This window comes from Bombus huntii, chromosome 5, assembly GCF_024542735.1.
Source record: "Bombus huntii isolate Logan2020A chromosome 5, iyBomHunt1.1, whole genome shotgun sequence".
NCBI lineage: Eukaryota > Metazoa > Arthropoda > Insecta > Hymenoptera > Apidae > Bombus > Bombus huntii.
In genome coordinates, this window is record NC_066242.1 from 13,471,946 (window position 1) to 13,498,209 (window position 26,264).

General features: G+C 42.3%; 1 protein-coding gene across 3 annotated transcripts in view; it reads left to right on the forward strand.

Annotated features, from left to right (window-relative positions):
• LOC126865621 (neuroligin-4, X-linked) overlaps window positions 1-26,264 on the forward strand; it is a 262,423-nt gene that overhangs the window by 38,867 nt on the left and 197,292 nt on the right. For all 3 annotated transcript variants that reach the window (XM_050618365.1, XM_050618366.1, XM_050618367.1), the window contains exons 2-4: window positions 17,345-17,719; window positions 19,437-19,883; window positions 21,054-21,229. In XM_050618365.1, coding sequence (XP_050474322.1) covers window positions 19,636-19,883; window positions 21,054-21,229 — 424 coding nt within the window. In that variant the 5' untranslated portion in view covers window positions 17,345-17,719; window positions 19,437-19,635. The remainder of the gene's footprint in view (window positions 1-17,344; window positions 17,720-19,436; window positions 19,884-21,053; window positions 21,230-26,264) is intronic.

Consider the following 26,264-nt stretch of genomic DNA (forward strand, 5'->3'; position numbering starts at 1 on the left):
AAGAATCTGTGCAATCCTTTCCTTTTTTTTTTATACATAAACGCGCAAGTGGTTCGGAAAAGTGAATGAAAGCGTTTCAAAAATTATCCCGACCCTTTTAATGTAACAAAAGCCCCTGATCCCATCCCGCCCCCAAATAATTTTTCACATCAGAGAATGTTGCATCGTGGCCATAGTAGTTCCATTAGGCGAGCAATATCCTTTTTATCCGACAATGGATCGGATATCTCGTTACGTTGCTCTTGTATGTATATATTCGTACGGATATCCGCTATGCGTGCTATCCGGATGCACGCATACACGTCGGCAGGGAAACAGGTTAGTCCTGTACAATGGTATAAAGTCAATATAATTATGCTTCAGGGGTCGGATAGGGATTTCAACGTAATGCAGATCTCATAGGAGGACAAAAGCTGAAGCTTGGAATAATTTAAACCAGCCTGATGTGGACTGATAGTAATATTAATAATAACGCGCGAAAACTGGACCTGCCTGGCTGTAGAGGCTGATTTAGCTGGAAACTGGGCTTGAATGTTTTGAAGGGCGCACCAGGGACCAGCTTCATCCTACTTGTTCAAACATGAGCCCCCGGTTATCTCGGTTGTCGCGTTATCTGATTCTCATCTAGGATATTTTACTTTGCGCGAATGAACGAAAGTTTATAGCAAAGAGAATCGTCTTACACGGCCAGATACAATTAGTCGGTGAAAATCGGCGATTTCTCTATTTTCAAGCTCTGAGAAAAGTCGACGAAATAATCGAACCTAATTGCAAGGTATTAAACAAAATTACAGCCGGATTCTGTTCAATTCTGGTATCGGATTTCAGTTAGAGCTCTAATTAACCTAAAACACGTTTATTCGATAAATCCGCCGATTTCTGATGCGTTATCTAAAATTTCCCATTAATTACATTGAAGAACATTTAATGCACGCTTGATCTCACTCCGGGGTTCATCGATATCCAACACACACGCATCGTATTATTGCGTTTGTCGAAAGAATTTAGAAACGCATCAAATAATGCGGCCGATGCTGAAAAGAGGCGATTGGATGAGACCGTGCGGAAGGGTATAAGCGATTTGAATGCTTAACATGTAAATGCCACACTGATGTTTGGCCGTGATATTAGCAGCGCGAAACAGAAGCCCGATCCAAATGACCGGCGTTTCTGGTTGAATATAAATTACGTTTTGGTCAGCCGCGCCCATACCACGTCATCTACCCCTTGTCGGATTACTTTCGCGGATCTTACGCGTAAGGGAATAGTCAGATGGGTCAGGGAACGGTTGAATAGAAATTCTTCCGAAGGTTTTTACAGCGTTCCGGAAATTGCTGTAATATTTTTTCGCGGTGACGTTTAGATTGGACGACCGTTCTGGCGAAGGAGAGATTTCTTGGTTCAACGAGTGAGGTAAGTTATGCGTCAATGATGACGCAGTATCTACTACCTTGACTGATGCTCGAGGGATGCTGGCATTGTTTGAATAAATCGTCGCTATTTGTGTAGAGAGAAAAGTAGCTGATAAAAAGTGGAAAGAAGGAATATAATAATTTTTGTAGCCGAAGATAAAATAATGATATTTTACTCAGAAAGCGTATGTACTCTACTTTTCGAGTAAATTGCGTATTTGATAATTAAATAGAAATCAATAGGTTTCTGAAGGTTTCTAAAGGTTCTACATCGGAACCTAGAAACCTGGTTTAGAAACGACGACGTGAAAATAGTCCGTTAATAGTCATATACAATTAACTCGTCAAAAATCTACGCGACTTTCATCGAGTTTACAATTTCCGTTCATTGGGAAATTGATTAATAAAAATTTGTCGTTGAATCAGCAACAAATAGACCAATTATTGACAAATAGAACGCGATTCGTTAACGACGCCAACGACTAGCTGGCGTATTTTATAATCAGACTGTCAAGCACGATCGTTGAAAACAACTTCAAACAGCGTTTAAGTGTCGTAATCTTTCGAGCAAATTGTGAAAGCGATCGATACGCGCCGTGATACGGACCGGCTGTCGAACATATATTGAATTACAAGGCACTCTTATCAGCAGAACTATTAATCAGCGAATACCCGATAGCCGAATGTGGAAGTTACGCGAAACGAGATCACCGTAAATTTTATGGCCGAGTTATTCGAATTTACAAGAGATACGCATTCCACTTGCTTGTGCGTGCGAATTCACCCAGTTTACAGAGGTATATCCTTTACGTATCGTCATTGTTATCGATACTACTGTTGTGTCAACTGCGAATCAATAATGCCGCATCTCTGATGGCGTGGGAATTGCATTAGCAAACAGGTAACGCAGTGGAATTCAATGTTCTACACGTTATTTCTTTTCTCGTATTTTTATCCCTTTTCTTTTTTTTTTTTCTTTTTTGGATTAGTCGAAAATCGATAACCACACTTTTGCTCATTTTTTCGCACTGCCAGCTGCTGTTTTCGTAGCCACGCTGGCTTTAAACGTTATTTCCACAGCATTGAGTACGTTTTCACTTGATAAATTCATCAACTGGTGTGGATCATTGGACGATAGTAACTGTTTATTTTTTCCTTTCCAACAATACCTTTTCCATGGTACAGTCGCCATTGTCGGAGCGTCGAATTTCTAAATCAAAGAGTTTCATGGACGCCATCCAGTGGAATCGTTTAACCCTTTGATTCTGCGGCTGCTTATTACCAGGTACTTCCAAGCTCTGATCACATTTAATTGAAATTTCACGCTGCGTGCGCTATCAGCCGCTCGTGCCGTGCTCAAAATTTCGCGTTCATTGATAGGATGCCTATTTGGACCCGCGTTTCTCTCGGCTACGAATCGCATTTCACTTGGCTACGAATCACGTTTATCAAACCGTCAGCGGATCCCTTTCGTACAGTCGAACTTGTCATCCTTGTCCAACACACAAACGAACGATTCGTTTACCGATACTCTCCGATACACGCTAAAAAGAATCTGTCGACTCCGTTTAAAGAAACGCGAACCTTGTTCCAACAGTATTCTCGATTCTTCTCTCCATCAATCTTCCGCCAGAAACTTCTCTATATACTTTCCTTCTGCCAACCGTATTAAGACTAGATTTACAATGCGTTTCAATTCAACGTGTTCTCTCATAAATTCAGTTGATTTTCAGGGGCTTGATTCTGCCGTTTCTTGCCATTAACAACACGAAAATCGTCGGTTTGACCGCGACGTAATTAACGATAGCGATAATGCGTTGTGTCGAACAATGGGTCAGTGTTCTCCTGTGCGAGAGCTTACGCGTTTGAAACGAGTTTCCGGTTGTCGTACCAGCGACCTATTATTTTTTTTGTCGCTACCCTGTTGGTCGTTTCCTTTCGCGCAGCGACGAACAAACGCGACCCAGGATACGAGAGTTTCGTTGCATTGTCCCCGATCGCTGGCACAAAAGAATAAATTACGCGATTGAAGCCAGCTCGGCGATATTATTTACCCGTGTCAGTCGATATGCAGAACGGTAATACACGTTTGTCACGACAGACTGTACAACTTGAAATTTGTTCGCGCTCGTTGTCCTAGAATGACAAAATAGAGCAATTTAGAGAAAGATCTTTGGAGGATCTATTTATTCGTATATACGAGCAGTATGAACAGTGATTTCAAAGATGAAGAATACACGATTCTTCTATCAGTTCGTAAGAATTTTTGCTGGTGTGGAAGATCTCGTCGTAGACATTGAGAAAGAGCAGGGACGCACAAGAATTTGCGAGATGGCAATTACATGCGCATCAGTTGCAGCTCTCCGTCCGGAAAGGGAGCATCTTGTTTCCACTCTCTCGTTCGAGTGGCTAATTAAATCCGAGATATTGTGCCGAGCATAAAATTAGCCGTGTGAATGTCTGGGAATGAATAAGCTGCAGTCTGAATACCGCAAGTAGAAACTCGCCCCTGAAAACTTTCTTCCGCTGGACGGGAGTGGTTTTACGAGCCTCCTGTTTGTTCATTGATCGCCGGCTTGTAATTAAAAACACACACTGACGTAGTGTAGAACGAGAATATTTTATTTTCAATACGGAATTAATCTTTATTCGTTTTTCTGGCAACGTCTTCAGCATCTTTCAATAATTGTCCGTAAAAAAGACCAAGATATGGTATATCGAGTAAACGAATACTTTAAAAATAATTACAAACACCTTAACTTTCTGAATTATGAATCGCACATACTTCTTACTTTGTAGTATCTAAAAGCTACCGCATCTCGCAGACAGTAGTTGCACTCTGTGGTCATTTTAATTACTACCCAACGCGCGACTTTTCTGTACCATCAAACAGATAATTATTAATTACCCACGATGTAGCCAGTAGTATTTGCGAAAAGGAAATGTTGCCGCATGGAAACAAGAATGAACGAGAACCTACTTTGTTTGAACGCGTGGTGGGTTCGTATTCCGCCACCACAGGGGGTTTCCAAGATCCCCTGTTGCTCCCGCGGATATTACAATACTGCAATACGCGTGCTATAAAGAAAATGAAACGACGAACGGCCGTACCGTTTTACAATCTGATACCTGCGCGTGGTAGACCCGTTCCGGTTCTAAAGAATAAGAAATAAGGCCGTTGGTGGGCCATGGAAACAAAAGTAAGGACAAAAGACAGAAGGGACAAAAAACGGAAGGCTGAGGGTAAAAATAAAGAAGATGGTGCAGACGAAGGACTGTTCTGCAAATCTCTCGCTTAAAATCAGGACGCAAACACGCCACGATGGGGAGATATGCAAAGTGGCAGGGGCTTTATGCAAAAGGTCTTCTGCCACCGATTCACTTTCCGTCGCTCTTATCATTCCGCATGTACGAGTCTTGCGACGCTCTCTTTATTTATTTTACGCGGCTTATATACAAGTAGAACGACAACGCGACAAAATTCAACGTTTCCCGCGCCTCGTTTTCCTTATTTCCGCTGTGCGATAACAGAAGCAAGAGACATCGTTTCCACAGTTATTTCTCATTGTCGGTAAAAAGATTAATTTTCCACCGAATTTCTCTATTCTGCAAAATTCTCCCATTTTATTTTTTATGAAATATAGAGAAAGCTTATGCATGTATCACAAGATACATATTCTTGAAAGATATTCAGATAGATATTCTTGAAAGGAAAGCTCGCGAACGATTTGAATTGTCACGGTTGATATGGCCCCCGCGCTCCTTCAGTTTGATCAATAAGCTCTTTTGCGTGCCAGCACGAGATATTCGCGAAAACATGGAAACATATTTCAAATTCGAATCCGTACTCCTCTCTTATTTTCTTGAATAAAATATCCATTCAACAATCTCAGCTTGAAACTTAAATTAGAAACAGAGACTACTGAAGATTCAGCTCGATATCGAGGGAACGAGTTCCTCTGGCCTCGAGATCCGCTTGTTCGTGGCCCGTCCAAGAAGGAGATTGAATTCATTGCAACAACCGGCAAGAACTTAATTAAATTTGAACGTGCGCTTCATTGAAATTGATTCAGGCGATCGCGTGCAAGCACGCAAGATGTATCGTTAACCGTGGGTGTCTTTTGATCGAACCACGATCGATATGCTGCTGCACGCGACTCAGACAGCCGATTGCTCGGAATGAAGACCGTTTGTCTACCATCCTCCAAATACATCGGATTGTTTCCATAGGAATGAATAGCCTCGGTCTCCAAGAAATTTTTAATCGTCTAATAATGGATCTTCACTCGACAATTGAGTACAATCTCGTTGAATCGATGGAATCGTCGAAGGAAATGAGATTTCAATGCGTTTCAAACGAATCGTTCAAAGATTAATCTCAATGATTCTCTATCGTCTTAGTAATTCATTGCGTTTAATGGATATCATGGTGCGACAGAACTTAATCTGCGTATCAAATATATTACACGTATGGATTTCAATGTCCACTTGAATATCCCTCAACGTTTTGCGACTTTTACAATTTCACAACGTCGAAAGATCCGATGGAGCAGAGTTCCGCGAAATCATCTCGTTTTAGAACATTTTCCGCACGGCGAGATAAGTCGCAGACTTATTTTCCAGTGAAACAGTTGTCGACACGACAGACGTATATTTCGACCGATGTCGGGCGGTTTATATTAAAGATTTCGATAACCGTTCCATCGCAGGATGTACTCGAACGGACGTCGCGCTATCGCGACCAGACTCGAATATCCGAATCACAGTCGTGTTCCGAGACCGACGTGTCGACCGCAGAGTGTGCTCGGTAGTGGATACAGCGATTCTCGAAACTAATCGAGGCTCGACACAGATATGCTCGACAGACACGGCGAACATTATGATATTCGCCATTCGTTTTGCGATTTAATTACACACGAAATACAGATTCACGATTGGACTATGAATGAAGGCTTTTGATGATGTGAATATTGGGTATTGGATGAATTTTTCCACGTGCTTAAACGCTTTTGTTGCAAATTTTTTAATCAAATTCAGGGTACGTCGACAACGAGAGTTCCCTTCTGCAGTGTCCTTTGAACGAGTAACTGGAAGTTAATTCGAAGTAATTACCGTGCTGCTAACGATCAATTAAGCGCATCTGGGATAGATCCCGATAATGCAGCGACGCAACTATGGCTCAAGCCTGTTACGACTAAAGCCAGTTCCTGCAAAAAGCGTAGACTCGCGCGTGCCGAGGAAAATTGCCTCGCGGAATAACGTTTAATCCGATTTATAATCGAAACGGGACAAGGCGAACGAGACTATATCTTCCACGAGCAAAACGGTTTACACGTTTTACTCGAACAATAATTTTTTCTACAGAAATACTATCGACCGTGTTAAAAAATTTAGTCTTTGATCGAGGAAAATGGAAAACGGATGGCGGAAAAAGAAAGAGAAAGAAAAATAGTTTACCAAAATCGATCGACTTCGTACTGTAGCTGACGAAAATATCTATTAGAAGAAATTGTACAGACTGTTTTATAAAAATAGGGAAGAAAAGAAAACGAAACTTGTTTCGTGTGTCAGAACACGCGGAATGGAACTCGTCTATCCCTGCTTCGTGTAAATAAGCGAGTGGCCACTAGACGGGCAATCTTCCCGGCTCATTAGGGGAAATATAGGCACGCTCGCGTGTCCACAGTCGTGCCGAGTCTTCGTTTCTTGCGTCGAAAAGAGAGAAAACTCGCGAGACACGACGCAGAGTCACGTACGCGAGAAGGGCGCTCCTAAGGGAGCAACTCCCACGAAAGTCTGAAAAACCTTGACGTTGTTGCTTTCCTCAGAGAGTTTCATTGTCTGCAGGATCGTAATTAAGTTAACGTTATTGCTCCTTTAAAAAAGGAATTCGATTCTCTATTGAGTTTAAGTACTTTTCATTAATATGTAATATATGTGCCATAACGTGTAATATATGTAACATATAATGTACTGTAAAATCGAAGTTAAAGTCGAGTTGACAGGTGTTCGACTTTCTTATTCTAGGAAAAATCTTTTATGGCCAGTGAATGTTGAATAACGTTGGAATTACGGCAATTTGCTGATGGATTATTGGATTATCGACATGGTTATTACACACCAAGATTTTAAATTTAGTGCCCCAAAGGGATAGGATTATCTCTGATAAATGAAACGTTTGCCTGGCGTTCATGTTTTCTAATTATGCCGTGTATAATAAGTATGTCAAGCAAACATTGCGTGCGTTGACGTTACGTTCTGTCAAAGAACCACAGGAAAATAAAATAAGCGACGAAAAAATGCATCTCCTGTGTAATATTCAGGCTGCAATTAACCAGAAACACAAACTGTGTCGAAGCTGAAACGTACATGATGAGAACTTAGAATGAAGAACGAAATGGAGTCTAGAGGTTTGTGAAATATGAATTTCCACGCTCGATTCTAATTGAAGAAACCCCCTGTAAATTAATCTTACTTGCCGTACATCCGTTAATCAGCTTATAAAGTAGAGAATGAAACGGCAAAGCGTTATGCGATCTAATAAATTCGTTATTGTACTATGTTACAATAAATAATCTCCTGTTATTCCGTAGCTGTTACATCACACGTGAAATAAGCAATACTCAACTACATATTCTACGCTTAATTCGTACTTATCCTATTTTAACCTAAATCCGGAAATGCAATAAACTCTGCCAAACTGCAAATTCTCCAAATAAACTGTACCAAACACATAGATAAGCATTCTAGCTTACAGAGCTAATTAACTCGAAATAGATCGCAACGACACTATTCGCGAAAAGATGAAGCATATCCTGAGCCTGAATTTGCGATGCCTATCAGGAAAATTCGAGGCGTAACAATGGCTGCAGCCATCGGTTGGGTTATTAATAGTTCAGCGAGCTGTTGTTTTTCCCTGGGTATTCGCTGCTAAATAATGGACGGCGTTTCGGTACGGCGTGGCGCGACCGCGGCGACGAGATGCGCTCGTTCGAGCGTGCAGCTTGCGTTAAGAATGGGCCGCGGGCGAGCGTCACGAGCCTAGGGGCGAGCATGGCTTAATTAATCACGCGATTTATTACATTTCTCCATGATTTTTCCTAACAGCCTGGTTCGGCCTTTGTGCAAAACAAAGCGTCGGCTCTGGTCTTTGTCCGTGACTCTGACCGGGCACCAAGTGAAAAACAAAGTGAAAAGGAGCAGTAGTGGCGCGGTTCGACTTAATTAGATGCTAGCTACAGAACACTGCTGATTTTTCCTGCTTTAAATTAAACGCGCCGTCATGTACACTAACCTTGCATTCTTTTTCTACTCCGAGCTATTTAATTAACGTTTCGACAACCCGATTCGTTCGTCTGGTTATCTTCTGGCCTATGTCCTCGTTTATTGCTCTTGCGTACGGAATTTCGAAGCGACACGCGCTGCCTTCGTGATTTCATCTTTTCGATCTGATTCATGAAATGCTTGAAATGCTTGCGTACTCTCCTTCTCTCTCTCTCTCTCTCTCTCTCTCTCTCTCTCTCTCTCTCTCTCTATCGCTGATTTTATTCTTTAAGTCGGCTTTCAAGGAAGAGATGTTTGAAGCGAGCTGAATATCTTTGGAAAGTTAAACGATAATAGAAATTTACAAACACTCATCTTCTCGTACCAAAATGTCTATGATCCACGAGAATCAGATTAAATACGCTTGTAAGGAAGAAGTTCTTTTATATCAACGATTCGACTTCATTATAGAAAAAAGCTATCTCGACTGTTGCGCTTTATTGTCCCTTAACGCCAACTGGGGAGATTGCGGAGGAAGTTCATCCCCTTCTCTGTTAGAGTTTCTCGTCGACGAACCGTTGATCCGGTTTCCGGCGTGCTGCTCGGAATATCGGTTCGCGGTTCGACGAAAACCGAGACGGCGCAGTCGGACGCATCTGTTGCAGAAACTACGATATCCAGTGACCATAACCATGAAGCAACGAGCCACGGAAAAACCGTTTCCTCTATTCCAGCTGTAGATGCCGGTTTCAGCTTGGCCTCTCACATTTTTTCACGAACACACGTGCAACCGACCTCGACGCCGCCATTTCGAGCGTGTTTCCCCTTATCGCAAGGAAGAATATGCAGACAGCCGAGATTCTTTCGTGTGAAAATCGGTGGGTGGAGTCCGAAACAGCTGAACGGAAGTAAGGAGAGAGATGTTTCTGCGCTTCCGCGTGGAAGTAATAGAGATTCTTTGAGGGAAAGGCAGTTTTTAAGGATATTCTCTAGCTATGAATGAATTCTGCTCGTGGCTGAATCATATCGGTGATTTGTACCGAAATGTATTGATAATCTACACGTAATTCGCTATGTATAATTCAGTTTTAGTTCGGATTGTAACTAGCGAATAAAAGAATTAAATTTTTCAGTAGATACTACGAGCAGTTTTATATACTACGAGCAGTTTTATATACTACGAGCAAATGATTTAAAATACAAAAAATCTGCTAGAAAATTCAGCGCAGTATAGTATCGAAAAAGTGTGAAACTCGTGAGAGCTCATTATATGGAATATAGAATAGAGAAATATAGAAATGTTTGCATAGTTTTTCTTGGCACGAAATGCTCGAGCGAAGGTTTGCCTTCTTATGAGAAGAAACGGGGCCGCATAATTTTCCATTGGACCGAACATTCGCGAAAATCAACAGTGCCAAATGAATTTAAGAACAGAAGTTGCAGTCCGTGGGGGATAAAATCGCAAACCTTGGGCGGTCTTAAATTAAGACACCTCAAATATTATCCTTCGATATCTCCCTCTCTTTCCCTCTCTCTACAACAAACAACAAACAATCTTACATCCAACCGGAAACGCTCATTCCCCTCTTAAACGTCACGAATCCATGAACGAATCGTCTACACGAGGAATATTCCAGCAATTTCTTCCAATTCTGCGAATCGGAGTTGCGACGACAATTTAATTCGAGGAAAGAAGAAACTTATGCCGCCGCAAGGACTGGCTGGAAGTTTTTAAGAAGAGTGGAGGGATGGCCACCCATCTAGAGAGTCCCGTGACGGCAATTGAGAACATTCTTAGCCCGGAAACGAGGATGGCGGACCCCGTACGACCGGCAGATTTTCAAGAGAGCCAGCTTCCCGCTCGTAAGCCCGGCAAATCCAATTCGCAGAACAATAACGACGAACTTTCGAGCCGTTGTCAGGTGTCCAGGCACCACCTACTCCCTCTGAAACTGCTGGTCGGAATGGATACGGTCCGGCAGTGTTATTGCACAGCCAAGAATATTATCTTTCCTCTATATTCTTTCCTTCCTATCTCTTCGTTTTCACTTTTCTCGGCGTTTCCTCGGGGTTGTTCGGCCTTCAGCCCCTTCCTCTTCATCCCCTGCCTGTTCAAAAACCGTCTTTCAACGCGGAGAAAGAGGCCAGACTGGTATGGCACGACGGAGGGTTAGAAATCCACATCAGACAGATTTCCAGAGACGTGTGAAATCCTAAGGATCCGATCAGACCGCGTTAGTCTTCGTCGTTTTTCGGCAGCTTTGCCTTTTCTTCGAAATCACCGTTGAAGGGAAATAACGTTCGCTGCAGCTCACGAAACGGCCTACATATTACGATTGTTTTTCTTGCTTGTATTTTTCTTCGCCTTTATGTACATGCGGTATTTTTTTCCGCATTTTTTTTTTGTTATTGGTTTCTGCGCGTCGACGATGGTGAAAATTGAAATTCCGTTGTGACGAGAACTCGTCTGTCCGTCAGAACGGTTCTATTTATTCGGCTGGCCGTGAAAAATGTCCAGCTGGCCCTTCCGCGCGTTTAATCCGACCCGGCCCAATTAAACTGTCAGCCGAAATTAATCTGCCACTTGTTTGCTGTCCTGTCATCGGTGTCTCTTCTTCTGTGACGCTTGGCGTCCGTTGTTTTCGTTGTTTTTCCAGCCAATCGCGTAAAAAATGGCTTCGAAAGATTTCAATATACCTGTTGACGTATATACAACGATGGTTCAAGACAAACAAAATATCGGACAGTTTCATAAATAACATTACTGCGAAAAAGTAGCAGCCAAGTAAAAGAAATTGCAACTTTATGACACGGTTCAGTGACAGATTGAGATTGTCAAAAGCAAGAATTGTGGTTCGGTTCATTAACAGCGTCTAAGCTTTTAATCAGCAAACTAGGTTCGCATCAATCATCGTTATTGCATTGACGTTTACCTGCAATTTACTTGGATTTCGAGGCTTCCAGGTACTTAGAAGTTTGCACGTCGTTCATTTATCAGATTGCATACTAATCGAGTTTGGCCAAGTTATGCTTTACGGCGGCCTTGCTGCAGATGTGTACATTTCATGGCGAACGGCCATTAAAATACACAATTTAAAATTATACGTTGGAATAGGTAATACTCTCAATAATAATTTCTTCGTTCGTAATTACAGTCGTAACTGTTTCTCTTTAAGAAGCTATTCTTTTTCCGAGTATTTTATTGCAAGCATTTCTGTCGCGCAAAGTCTGATCTTGGAACGACTCGAATACTCGCTATCTTTCGTCAATTATTGTCTCGTAATAATCCAACAATGTTAGTAAAAGTTAGAAAGCTGGAAGGTAGACGAAAAAATTGCGTCAATTAACGATAACGAGGTAAATCAAAGACACGGCGCGTTCGTTGCATTCGCCCTAAAAATAATTCCGAGCCAGAGGAACGCTGACGCGAAATTTTACGCGAGTCCTGCATGCTGATAGGTCATTTATCGTTGAGGAACGGCTGTCAGACGTTTTTTGTGCAAACGCGAGTCAATTATTCTGCGAGAGCAGACTGATTAGGGAAAAAAACGTATTCGACGATCCATAAAATAAACCAGCTACCTACGTGCGACCGTTTCTTTTATCACGCTTGATAGTTAATCGATCGACTGAATATATCGCTTCCTTCGTAAATCAATTTTTCCGGTAAAATAGTTTGTCATAATTATCCTCGGTATACCCATAAAGTCATGTTTTTTGTCCAATTAAAACAGAAGAATACGGTTTCTGTTAATTAAAAAGTGGGCATCCATCTTTTATCCGACCAACAAAACGAATACGTTTTCCTGAGCGAAAGAAAGTTGTCTGATTAATGGCATTGTCCAGATAATGTTACGGATTCGCAAGTCTGAACATGGTTCCCATGCTCCAGCTTACTTTGACCGGACAGACTAACTGTCAAAGCGGTAAATTGCATTTGCTAGCTTGCGTGGCCTTTCGTGTTCGTCGAACGTGGAAAGTCTGCTTGCGAAATTTCGGTAAATGCAATTAGAAATTTAGCAAATTCGAAACAGCAAGTATCGTTGATGCGGTAATTAGCCTGGTCGGCCAGACACGAGCCCAATCGTTTATTAGCTAGAAACGGGCGTGAATACTCGCTCCGAGAATCGAATCAACCGTTTTTATCGATTATTGCTGGAGCGACATGTGGCGACGAGAAATTTCATTTACAGATGCACGGCTTTCCAACCTTTTCGAGCTTCATATTTTTTGAACTACTTACTTTCCTTCTTTCACCATCGCGCTTCTGTCATCTACTTTAACTGTTTGCGAAATCTGCAACTTTTCACCTTCTTGGGATTTTCTTTTTCTCTTTTTCTACTCTGGCAATTTTTCTCTCTTTTACTCCCTTCGGTAGCTTCTTTCATTTTTCTGGCGCGCAAGTGGCATGTCTACTGTCTTCCGCGTAACAGAAAAGAGATATCCAAACGAAGGAACGATCTGTCGAGCCGTCTATCAACAAAAATTTTCACGCACTTCCATTCGAAACGTCGTTGAATTCAAGATGGGAGTTCCCTGGCGAAAGTTTTCCAATTAAATTTCCAGCATTGCATAGATCATGCTGCTCTCCTACTCGTGAAAAATGAAGATAATACCGATTCGTTTGAGTTGCGGATGAAACTTAGACGTCACGGATGATCGATGACCATTCGTTTATTTCGCCAATTTTTCTTACCTTATTAGAATACTTTCATAATAGTCGGATAATACCGCAGTTCCATCTTCACAGGTCTTCATTAATTCATCCCAGCAGTTCGGCGTCTATTTTTTTTTTTTTTTAAGAAAACGCTATTGAATGGTGCATTGTGAATATTACTTATTCCAAGTCGTTCAGCTTTGATTGATTCACTATGAATGCTTATGCAGCGCCGTTTATTGACTCGAACTACTTACATGCTTCTTTAGCTATAGACACATCGTACATTTCCAACAAATACAGGAATTTCTGTGTGAAAAATGTATCTGTTAAGATCAATTACTATCTATACATTTCTCGTGCAACCAAAAGTCCTAACTTTTTCACAAATTCGTGCCTCATAATTATTCTAACGAGGCTTACCTGAAATTACTATTGCACTACTGCATAGGAAATGAAAGAATCGGCTGCAGCACCCATAAACCCGATCAGTGAGACGGAAGAAGCAGCGAAGGAAAGACCAGAAAACGACAACGAATAGTCAGAGGATGGGATTCCCTTCAGAATTCGATTGTTACGCGGCGTGGAATATCGATTCGATGTCGGCTGTTCAGACGACCTCTTGGACGACAAGAGAAAGCAGAAAAGTCCATTCCGCGGAGCTGACGTGATCGACATAGACGGTCGGTGGCTATTGTTCGGGCTCGTCGTTACGCGGCGTAGTTTCCAGCTGCAACTCCTTTCGAACTCAACTCCTTGCACTCACGTGCGCACAGTTTTACTGTATACCGGCGATGCCGGATAAGAAGTCGACGAAGCTAAGATTTTCCGGCACAAGTACCGTGAAAAGTCCAAAAGAATGCAACGGGTACACGATACCTCTCTTAGCGAAACTATTTTTAGTGCAGTAGTCAATAAATGGAGCACAGGAACTGTCGTCTCTTTGTTCCCATTCTTAATTCTGCTGCTTCCGTTCATTTCGTATAGTTTTCATATTCTTCGCATCGAAATATAGCAAGGCTATTAATTAATTTATTTTTTTCCCTTGGTGACTTTACTTCGATTCTAAATTTATTGGCTTTGATCTTAAGTTGGAAGAAAATATCTGTCAATTCTGTTCACGATTGTCGAGTCAACGCCATTGAAATTTCCCAACGGTAGACTAAGTGTCGACGGAAACAGTCAAGCCGAACAAAGTCGTGATGTAAAATTGACAGCGCGTCAAGCTGCCTTGTTGAGAAGGAGAGAATGCTTCGTCGAGGAAGTATATTTTTTGCCAAATCGATCTGTTCACCAGTTGAAAAATAGAGATTGCGGTTTCCCGACCGTGCGAGGTAGGCGTACGCAACTTGCTCCCATATTTCGCGTACAATAGGGTCGAAATTGACTATCTAGAAGCTGGCATTTGCCGGTTGAAAGATGGACTACAGAGCTTTCACCTTTTGAATCGATTCAGTCGTCGATTTGAGATTTTCCAAAATTCGCCGAATCTTTTACGTAAGCACTGTATCGTGTTAAATCACGCGGACAACATGAAATTTGAAAAGTCCGATTGATCCGCAAAGTTATGTTCCTCGTGTTTGCTTCTTCGGCTCCTTTAATTACCTTGCATGGCCTAGTTTATTCGGGGCATCGTAGATACGAAAGCTTTGAGGTTGATGTCGGCGTCACAGTAGAATAAACATGTACGTGGACAGACGATGATCGATGGCCCCAGTGAAAGCATCCAGGCTACGGTCAGACGTCGCTCGGTGACTGGAAAAAATGTTTATCCTATGATCGAGTATCGGTCGAGGGTCAGTACAAAAAAACAACGAGTATAATGGGAGCATTTGAGTTCACGGTGTTTTCAACGTAAACGTAATCCCTGATAAAGCTGTTCGTTTCTTAATCAATGTCATTTAATACTTATACGTGCACGCGTACAGTCATTAATATTTACGTATCATAATGTTGTAATTGAATAATTACTAATCACATGATAAATACCATCGAGGCATTGAACATATTAAATTACGAGCAGGTGATCCAGAATATGTACAGATCTTAAGAATTGTACGTAAAAATGCGTAATACTGTATCATTTATACTATACTCGTATATATTATACTTATACCATAAATCTAAAAGTCTACACGACTTATATTTGAAGCTATCAACATTTTTCACGTAGAAAATATCTTAAAAGCTATCGAATTTTCTGGAAAATAATTTTCCTTCGACCGATACCGGAGGAACGACCAAGAATTCGATTAAACCGCCCAAGGAACGCGGGGGACAAAACTGTGTCTAAAATTTCATGTGACGGGGTCGATACGCATTGGACTAAACAGCTACGTCAGCAATACCGCCTGGGGCGAAGTACAAGACTGCCGTATTCGCCTATCATCTGGACTACGTTGCCCGCTAGAAACAATTATTACTACTTGGCAAACTCAAATAGTCTATCGGCCACAGGCAGTAGTTGGGAAGCTCTGTTAACCATCTGCCTGTCTGTCTGTATACGTACTCGTCCATGTGTGCTTATGTGTGCACGAGCAGAGAGGAACGCTGTCACGCAACTCGCGCGTCAACGTGCGAGCACGTAGCGCGAGCGTGTGACGCGCCTGGTCGCTTGGTATGCGAACGAGTGGACTACACGTCTGGGTTATCCTCGCTTGGAATAATCAGCGACGTAATGGAGTGTGGCGTGGTTAATGAGCTACCTGCTTCTCTGGTCGTTTGACCACACGTGAAAATTTGCTTCCACCTTCTCTTTTTCTTTCTCTGCTTTCGCAACGTTTTTAAAAAGATGTTCTTGTTCCTGACTCGTTCCACTACCGGGACAAACCAAAATTCAAAGATAAAAATCCTTTGGATTTTATAAACCACCGAATGTTTCTCGCCGATTGTGTTAGAGTCAATAACAGGAAAGATATTTCGAATATTTTTCTCCACGATATTTCTACATTTCAGTCGGATTCACTTATCAGACACTCGATTTCACTTGCATGTATATCTCTCTATGCAGCCAGAACCACACAGTTACGGTTACAAGCGCAGCCTCCTGCCGTCATTTGCCCTCGGCAGCCTGATAATATCCGCGTCGTACAGTCACTTATTGGGTAGTTGTCTAATCGACTGTGGAGCTAGGTATAGATATACCAGGGGTGGCTGTTGGTAGCGCGCGGCTTGACTCCCTCGATTAGTCTGCTTAACGGCGCTAATTGAACGCGAAACTGCGCCCCGTTGTCGGCCTTACGAGAACGCGTCTTCCATTCTTCCCGCGTGGAAAGCACGTTTGCGTATTGGAATAGTAGTGGATCGAGCGAAACAATAGAAAGAACGCGATCGCTCGGGTTTGATCCGAGTTTTATCTTGTTCCGCTTAGCGGTGAAGGTTTCTCGAAATTGGCCCAAACCAATCGATTGCAAGAATGGCGATTCAAGAGAATATTAAATCGAGCTAATTGGAATTATCGAATGACCCAGTTCCATCAAGTTGTGCGAAGAAATTGCTTGACGTGAAAAAAGAAAAAAAAGTCACGTTTGCGATATTCATGAACACGTTCGAAAGAAGAAACTTGTACGCTCGTTAAGCTCTTTTTCAAAAACGGTAGAACGTAAAGAGATAGTTAAGGATCGTTTTACTTGGTGTGTGTCTCTTGAAACGTTTATTACATCGTTTCGTCTACATTAACAGACTACGTGTATTCAGCTTTCGTAAATTCATGTCACGATCGATGTAACAACAGTACCTGGTAGAATGATAATTGCTCAACCATCTTCTCAAGTGGATTACCTCTGTTGGAACGAAGCATTTGTATTACAGATCTTCCGTTAAGCTTGCGACTTGGCTATACAATATCGATATTCAACTTCGTTGCTTAGCTCGATTTCGATAGAAAACCAATCGTTTCATTTCATTGTCTTTCTCGTCAAAACGAGAAGTCTTCATTTTTTTCTGGAGACAAACCCGCTGCGTATACTTGCTTTAATTTTTGTTAATAACCGTATTGATTTTTCTGTTTCAGAACTCGCTGCGTACCTAGAGAAACAGCTGCCTCCGTCTTCTACCCCCGAATTTGTTCAACGAATCGACGTAATATTAGAAAGGAAGAGCATCGGTTGTCGAGGTTTTGAGGATCGTGCAAGAAAACTTTCTACAAAAGTATAAATGAAATCCCATATCGCGACGTATCGGTGTTTTCGCGACCCCCATCCGCCTCGAGCGGTGTCACGCGCATAGAAGTCGGTAAGAAATGGAGCTAAGAAATTAAGCGATCGATCGCGTTACACTCAGTGGCAAAAATGCCGAAGGAAGATTCGTAGGCTTGAGTCGGTGCTCGCCTTGCTGTTGCTGCTATTCTAACCAGGAGGTTAATTAAAGTCGATGATCGGGTCTAATGGTAAGTGTTTCGACGTCAGCGAAAACCCGGACCCACCAATTTTCCGTTGATATCCCTTCTCTGTGTCTTTTCCAACGAAAGAATACGAAATTCAGCGAATTGCTAGTAGAATCCGCTAACTTTCGGTATTATCTGCGACAATCTCCCATTCTTGTAACTGCAAATAAGCCTGCAGAGATTTCTTAATTAAAAGAGTAACTTTCAGACATTCTTGTTCAAATAACGACGCTTTAACTTCAAACAGAATAACATAAACTGTATGTAGATAGCTGTAAATAGGAGCTACATACATTCGAGCAAGTCGACGAAAGCGTTGACCTATACTATTGCGAGCCGCAAACTTCAGCTATGCAGAAACGATGATCGAATTCGATGATGCCATTTCCGAAATCCCCGGGCTCGTTCCCTAGGGCTTCTCGATATCCTACGGTACGGTCGAAAATCTTTCAGATAGATTCTTGGGAAAAGATTCGAGCGCCACTGATAAGCAAAAGCCGTTCGCCTGAAACAGCTTATCTCCTTCTTCCTGCTTCTCAGTGCGAGTCTGCGAATGACGAAGAGCGCGTGATCCAGTTAGACGACACTAAACTCCAGTCTTCTCTTCCCTTTTCTTCTCTCTCTCTCTCCCTTCCCTCTTTTGCTTCTTCCCGAGGCTGATAAGTACTGATTTCCATAATGGTTCCATGTACGAGTACGCTCGGCCTATCTTCGCTTCGGGCCACTTTCCGCCGTCTTATCGAACCTCTTAGACTCGCGGCTCGATCGATATCAGATTGATTTCCGTCTGATTTACGGCCGTGTTAAATATTCATAGCTATCAACAGGAATTAAGATCGTTCAATTAGTGGTTCGGCACGTGTTTCAAAAATATCGAAACTATTCTCTACATTTACTTTTTCAATATCTTTTCTTATCTTGGAAAAATAGCAACGTCGAAATTGGGACATTGTTACGTAGCCAGGACAAGAATGAGTTCGAAACGCAAGGAAACGCTGCCTCGTAATTTTGCGTTTTTCTCGGAAAACGGTGGCACATTTCTTTCTCTCTTCCAATCCATTTCGTGAATCGTTTCAGAATCTCAAGCAAAGTCATCGATGATTATTTTTGCGACCTTTATCCGACGTCAATTTGAGCGTTCCGCTTCAGATATTCACCATTTCCATAAAGAATGCCCTTCGTCTGCTCACGCACGTATCCCCGCTAGTCATTCCACTTTATCTAGTATCAAGAAACGATGAAAATTTCCTGCACGAGATGAGAATTTAAAACCAACGGCCCCGAAGCGAGATGAATAGCGTACTTCTGTGGAATTATTTTTCTGCCCAGGTTGTGGCAGAAACTGTACCGTCGATCCCACAATTTGACGCGGTTGCAAACTTCGTGATCACCAATTAAATTCTACTAACGAACTTTTATTCGTTTTTTATTTAAAGAATCACCATTGAATCACCTGTTGCAAAACGTTTTACTTCGCGATCAAATTTTTATAAAAAAGGCAAAGAGAAGGGACCTCCCTCCGCGACGAAAGATCCAGTTCCCTCGTTCGTTTCTTTCGCAAATTTCATTCAAAACTCACAACGTGTAAAACTAGGAGAGCCGCTAATTATTCGTTGAAACTTGCGAAGGTGTGCGATATTCGGCACAGTCGGTAGATGTAAAGTAGAGGACACGGGGAAAGCCGAGTTGTCGTCTGAACCGGTTGCTACTGAAATTTCAGGGAAAACCGCAAGCTTGCGTCAAGGTGGCGCGCAGTTAGCGCTTGAACAGGCCTAAATGAAGAGCGATCGTCACGGGAACAGGTGATCGATAGCGATTGCGAGGAGCCGCGTGCGACTGTGTGTGTCTGTGCGCGCGCGCGTGGTCGCACAGGGTAATCGTGGCGGTGACGCGCGGGGGTAGGGACGGAGAGGAGCAAGATGGAACTCTTCCTGATTCTCGTCTGTCTGATTGCGCCGCCCACCCTCTCGCTCTCGATCAAGAGCAAGCTCAATCCACGGATCGTTCAGACACGGTACGGCGAGGTGCAGGGGGTCATACGCTCTTTCGAGAACGCCAAGTTCCTCAAGCCAATCGACGTCTATCTCGGAATACCATACGCCACCCCTCCGATCGGGGGTAACAGATTTTCACCGACTAAGGCGCCTAGTCCGTGGGAAGGAGTCAGGTAAGCAAAGAGAAAAATTTACTCGCACCAGCCATATTTACGCTATCTTTCGAACTATACCTCGATCCTCTTGTCCATTCACCTCTTCGAAGAACAACAGTGTAGCAAAGGTTTGATAGAGATTGGTAAATAATGTTGTGGATGTATAACGAAAGGATAGAGGCATAGTTCGCACGATGGCGATACACTAGAGGTTCACATAATTCTGAAATTCGAAATGATAATTGGACCATTAAGAATACAAGTTCGAACGTTCGCGATTTTTTGTTTCTGCAAATTCCAGTTCTCCTCTTGTTGCATTAATATCCGAAGGAAGCAACAAATTTTTACAAAAGAATAAATTTCGGAGGGATATTCCGGAAACCAAAATCCCTTTAATCCTGGTGTCCTTCGACGTATTTCATCGGCATATTTCCCGCAAAGTTATGCCAAACAGCTCCTTTGAAATTCGCCCAAGTATTTGGCCTTGTATTCGTGTATCCTTCCATACACACCGACCAGCTGTTTCATAGGAGTCGACTAAAAATTTATCCAAGGAAAATTTATGTAAACGTTGACGAAACAATTCTTTGTGCTTCTACCAGTGATTTCCAAAATGTCAGGGGAAAAAATGTAAAATTCGCGAGCCACCGTTCCCCAAAATTCTCGAATACAGGCTTTAGAATTTCCGACAGAACTAGCGATCCCTTCGTTTCCAACAACTCTCGCTCTTTCTTCCCCGACCCCCTTCCTCTCCCCTCCTCCTGCTCCTCTCACTGCCAGCGAAGCAAAAACGGAAACACAATTATACACGACCTTAATCTCCATACATTACGATCTAGGGGACAAAGGTACTCGTAACGCAATACAGTCGGAACACATAATTAACTCAGCGCGGAGTACTTGGGAGCTGGACGTCGAGAGGAGAATATTCGCAAACCACATTTTTCCGAATGTTCAAGCTCACAGACTTCTTGACTGAATCAAAAATTTAATTTGAACTTTTCTAGAAGACTTCCTTTTCCTGATAATATCACTTTATCAGGTACTTGCGCTAACTTTTCTCAATTTTGTACTGCAGAAAGGAAACAGAATTAACGGTCAGATTATCCATTAGATCGCGAATTCATCGGAGAGTTAAGGTGTCCGAGCGTTCGATTCGAATTGACTAAAACAAATTCTCTTTTGCAGATTATCGGACTCGGTCAGTCCTGTCTGCCCTCAAAAGCTGCCCGACATTTCAAATGAGCAAGAAGCGTTGGAGCGTATGCCAAAAGGACGGCTGGAATACTTGAAGAGGTTGCTACCTCATCTACGGAATCAAAGCGAGGATTGTCTCTATTTGAACATTTACGCACCGGCTGTGGGTGAGTAATTTTACACGTTCCCTGCCGTTAGGAAAATTAATGGCCTCGATATTCGAATGGCTTAACGGGGTCGCGAGATCGAGCTTTCGACCTGAAAGAGTCGAGATTTGCCTCGAAGTTCAGGCAGAATGTATAGAGCGGGATATAAATAATTGAACAATTATTGGAGAGCTTGTCGTAACGACGTTGAGGGAAATATGGAATGCGGAAACTTGATTGCGTGATTGCAAAAGTGAAATCATTTTGTTATTAACGTATGTATGGTGTCTTTTACAATCTGGTAAATTGACATGATTAGCAGGAATTCTATAGGGAATCGTTGGATTTGATTCGAAGTGGAATTATAACCCGACCGGTTCGATAATACAACAGTTAGTAGATGGGATGAAAAACTTGACTGAACAGTGATTCGTAATGAATCATTGTCTCGTGGCTAGCAGATTTATAAAGAAAGATAACGACCATAGGCGAATATGACTTTCACTCTGATTCTTTTTGCAACAAATTAGCGTTTGAAGCGAAGATATTCATCGGCTCGAACGAAAATACGCGCACGCCTCCCGGCCAACGGGAGCAAAGGAAATTGTAAATGAACCGGAGACCCTGGAAATCCGCTTTATGCGCGAAACTATCGTAAACGAACGCAACGTTTTAATATTAAGCATACTTGTCGATGTTGAATACCCAAGTAGCTCGGTGTTGCCTCTCTGATGTTGTAACTTTCTGAGCTCGTTCCTACCATCCACCTTCGCGCGGTATCAGTAAACATGATAAAAACACATAAAACTAGATTCCAGCAGGCGTGTTCAACGTAACTTTACATACCTCATTTTCGCTTAGCCTTTCATCGATTCCACCTCTCCAGGCAGAGAAATTTCGTTCGAAAGATGGTTGGTAGCCATCGCAAATTAATTCTTCGAAGAACGTCGTCCTACTATCTTATTTTTAACGAAGGTATCACGACTCCCTTAAAAATGCTTGGAAACTCTTTTCTCGCTACTGAATAGTCACGAAGTTATTCATTAAATTAATTTATCAGTTACTTAAGTGTATAGCTATTGCTAAACGTTTGTAAGTAACGCAAACGAAACGGCGTAAGAGGATCTACAATTTGCAATTTGCTATTTCATTTTCGTATGAAAGCGTAAAACATCAGGCTGTATGTTAGCGACCCCCTTTTTTGCGTCTCGAGCCCTTCCCTTCAAGTTTCCCGCGCAATGTTACGTATTTCTCTGGTGCCACGCGCAACGAGTAGGGAAAAGGAACGGTTTCAATAATAATGCATCATGACGTGTTGCCTGCGAAATAGGAAATTTTACTTTTTCGCCGCGCCTTAAACTCGCTCTCAACCTACCCTCGTGTACCCCGTTTTTCTTGCAACCTCTCCCGGGCCGGAAATTGAACGGCAAAAGCGTCGGGAATGTTGCGACATATTTTTGCGAAATACGCGTGACGCGTACGCGTTTACGGCTCTCTAACTTGGAGAAAAGAGCGAAAAAAGAGAAGGATTAAGGTGTTAAGACAATAACGCAGAAATACGTTACTTTTTCATTCTGATTGTTCGTGTACTGTTGTTAATGTGTCATCGAGTGAACAGGTTTATCGATGGTAGTAGAAGATTGTTATTAAATCGTTTATTAAGAAGTAAGTAACCAGCCTACGACAATCTGTCAATATCGCCTTCTATTGAAATACTAATACGTTCGAGTTTGGACATTGTGTAACGTTCGTTATTCGAAATTACTCGTGCTTCAAACACGCTGCAAATAGCTCTGAAACCTGTTTAATTGTTAAACAACTAGTTTGTAAACCGTCGCCAGCACGAGCCATATTCCGTAATTAACCACCCAACAAATTATATCGTCGCCCACGCAAAACAAATTAGGGCTTTTGTCGAGAACAGCTTTATACCTTTCGCGAATAAATCAGCGTGGCTTAGCATCGATCCGAAGGACGAGACACGATGCTTCGACGGACGAGCTTCGTTGTACTTGTCAAAAAATCGTGTAGTCGAATGGTCTAGCAATTCCCTGATCCAACCCCTTGCTACGAGATTCGGGTCAAACCGTTTTCATCTCTTTCGTGTATCGCGGGTTGCACGTTCGCGTTTCGACAATGAAACATCGTACAGACGTAAATGTAAGCCGGAATAGGAAACCAGAACACGCTACTCTGCAAGTCTGCGCGCGAGCGTGACTACCTGCTGTCGGGGCAACTGTCCAGAATGCGAAACTGTCGCGGATGTGCTCGATCCTGTCGCCACCACTTATGGTTCTGCGATCGAAAAATAATTTAAGCGCCAGCTGCTTCGCAGCATCTATTCAACAACGTTCTCATATGTGAAACGAAATCATTAAGAATTCATTTTTTTACTAAAAATTTCCTTAACTGAAACAGCACGCGCGCAAGAAATGAAACCCTCGACTTTGCTAATACATAATTCTGTATGTGTTTAATACCACTGCGAGAGGGTAGGGCTACAAACAAAAGCAGTAACCTCTGTACCATCGACTACCCCTAAAACGCGAACGATGGAGTAATGTATAAACCTAATCTCGTAACTTCAGCAAGATGGTCAAGCGACGGTTCGTGCAACGAGGCGCGCAGCACTGAAACAATTTCCGATCCAGCTGCCGTTTAATAATGCAGCAGCGATGCACGGGCTGTTTACAAACAGGACCGTGCATACAGATCGCTGGGAAATTTAGTGACAGCGAAAGAGCCGTCGCTGTAAGCTTTTAACATTCCGCTCTGGTTACGCCGCGCGCCGCAATCCATATAAAAGATGCATCCTGGCTACCCAGTGGATTCACGCAGCTCGCAAACACAAGGATAATTTTATCGTTGTCACTGTTTATGAAATTCTCTTCTTTACGCGTATGCCGGTTGCTTCCTCTTACTCCCTTTGCTTGCTTTTACTGTTAGCAAAATTTCATTTTTACGGGAACGTGACAAAGAGTAACGGTTCGCTCGTTAGACTGATCATAGTCTTTGAACGCTTGACTCCACTGAACATGATTAACGTTGCTAGTGGCGACAAGGGGAATTATCGAACCGCGAATAGATTCTGTCAGAGGTCGGGAAGACGCTGCTTAAGCATTACACGTGTTTAGTGGCTTGAAGCTGGACTACGCGTGTCTAGAATCTCATGATCTTCCGACATTGGATACGTCTTGTGGGTTGTTCTACATCTTGTCGTCCAATTAGCAGAATGCCTGTTCATAGATTATCAGCAAATGGAAAATGAAATCGATAAATGACTGCTTTTATATCGAATACGATAGAGTGACGGTAGAAAAGTTGCGCGCAGATCTGCATTCAAAGTATTGACTGTCAGGTCTGTAAAAGGAAAGTCTCGAACCAGGACGCTCGTAAACCGGCACCCAATGACGTGACTGGTAACGCAGGTGTTAAGAAAACGTGAACGTCAACGCCCCTGGAACGCAGTAGCAGACGGTACGTTCTTTTCCGTCAAGACAGCGTAACCCGTTCGCACACTAGAAACCTGGCTGCTTCTTTATTGAGTTTCTTGCAATAGTTATCATGTATTTGACGCGAACTTTCAGCCTCTCGTAGCTTCTAATACGTAATATATATCGCGAAACGATGTATCGAGAGCGTCACTTATTTTTACAAATTTAGAATCGACCTAATTACGAAAATTATAATTTTCACCGATCGGACAATTTTAACGACTACGGTCATTGCATCGTCCATTCTGAGAAACGTTCGCGTTGCAGGCTTCTTCGATATGCGTATCAATATAGAAGAGGGAGAGAGAGAGAGAGAGAGAGAGAGAGAGAGAGAGAGAAGAAGAAGACATTGAGATGAAATTGTAAGACAGTAGAAAGTGGTGGAGCCGTCAAACGTGAGAGCAACCGGAGAAATTCCTGAATATTTTACACGGCTCGTCTTTTACGCGAACTTTCGAATTCAACTTGGCTGACTTTCAATTCTCGTCGGAGCTTGGCTTGTATTCTTTTGAACTGAACCGGTTTTACAGTTGATCTACCATCGAGCGGAATCTACTTGAAGATCCAGATGAGTTTGATCGTGTTCTTCGCATTGAATATTTAGTTCGCGAGCTGAAATTCTGATTAAACTGTGTTCCCTCGTTTCTCGTGTTTTGGATTAACTACTTTAGCGTTATTCCGATCAATTGAATTGAAAGAAAGAAGAGACGTAGCGCGTTAGTGATTTAAAGTGGCCTGATTGGAGAGTAAAGATAAAGGTTCCGTGGCTTTCTTTCTTTCTTTCTTTCTTTGATCGATCAACTGTATTAGTCGTCTATTATAGAGTCTGATCGGAAGGTGCTCTCTAATGAAGTGCTCTGATTACTTAGACCGATTGTTTTCTCCCCATTCGATATCGATTCCTTCGTTTTACGCGACTGATTTAAAAAAAACACCATTCGCCTTTTTGATTCACGGCGCAACAAAATCACGAATTGTTTTAATCCAAATAAGAAAAACGAGTCCGGATCGATTTTCCATTTTGGAAATGTTCTTTTCAACTCTTCGAGTTTGAGCGTTCGCAACGCGGCGGAGGTGTTAAATCAATTTCGTCGACTATTCATTATTCGCGAGATTGGCCGGCTAACAAGTTCCACGATTCGTCCAACGCACATCACGTCATAAAACAAAATTTTCTGTAGAATGTGATGTAGGACTGCTCTAATAACGACGATTCGTTTTTCCATCAAGACAGCCCCTTCTTCGAAAATAATTTAACGCCCATGAATCGTTGACTTTCGTGTTAGGTCTGGCGTAATGAATAAAATGATAAAACGTAGCGGCAATTAATTATCGGGGAAACGACATTATTTAATATTACCTCCATCTGTCGCCTTCTTTTCACAAACTTTTCCCATTGAGTCAAAAGCCGTAATTTCTGAGAGTACAATTTCCAATTTCTGACAGAATAAATCCACAATCCGGAATTAATTATTTCCAGGCATTAAGCAACGTTCGACGGTTAATCGTATTTGTTTAATGCGATCATTTATGCAGAAAGGGGTCTCGAAAGGTCCACAATT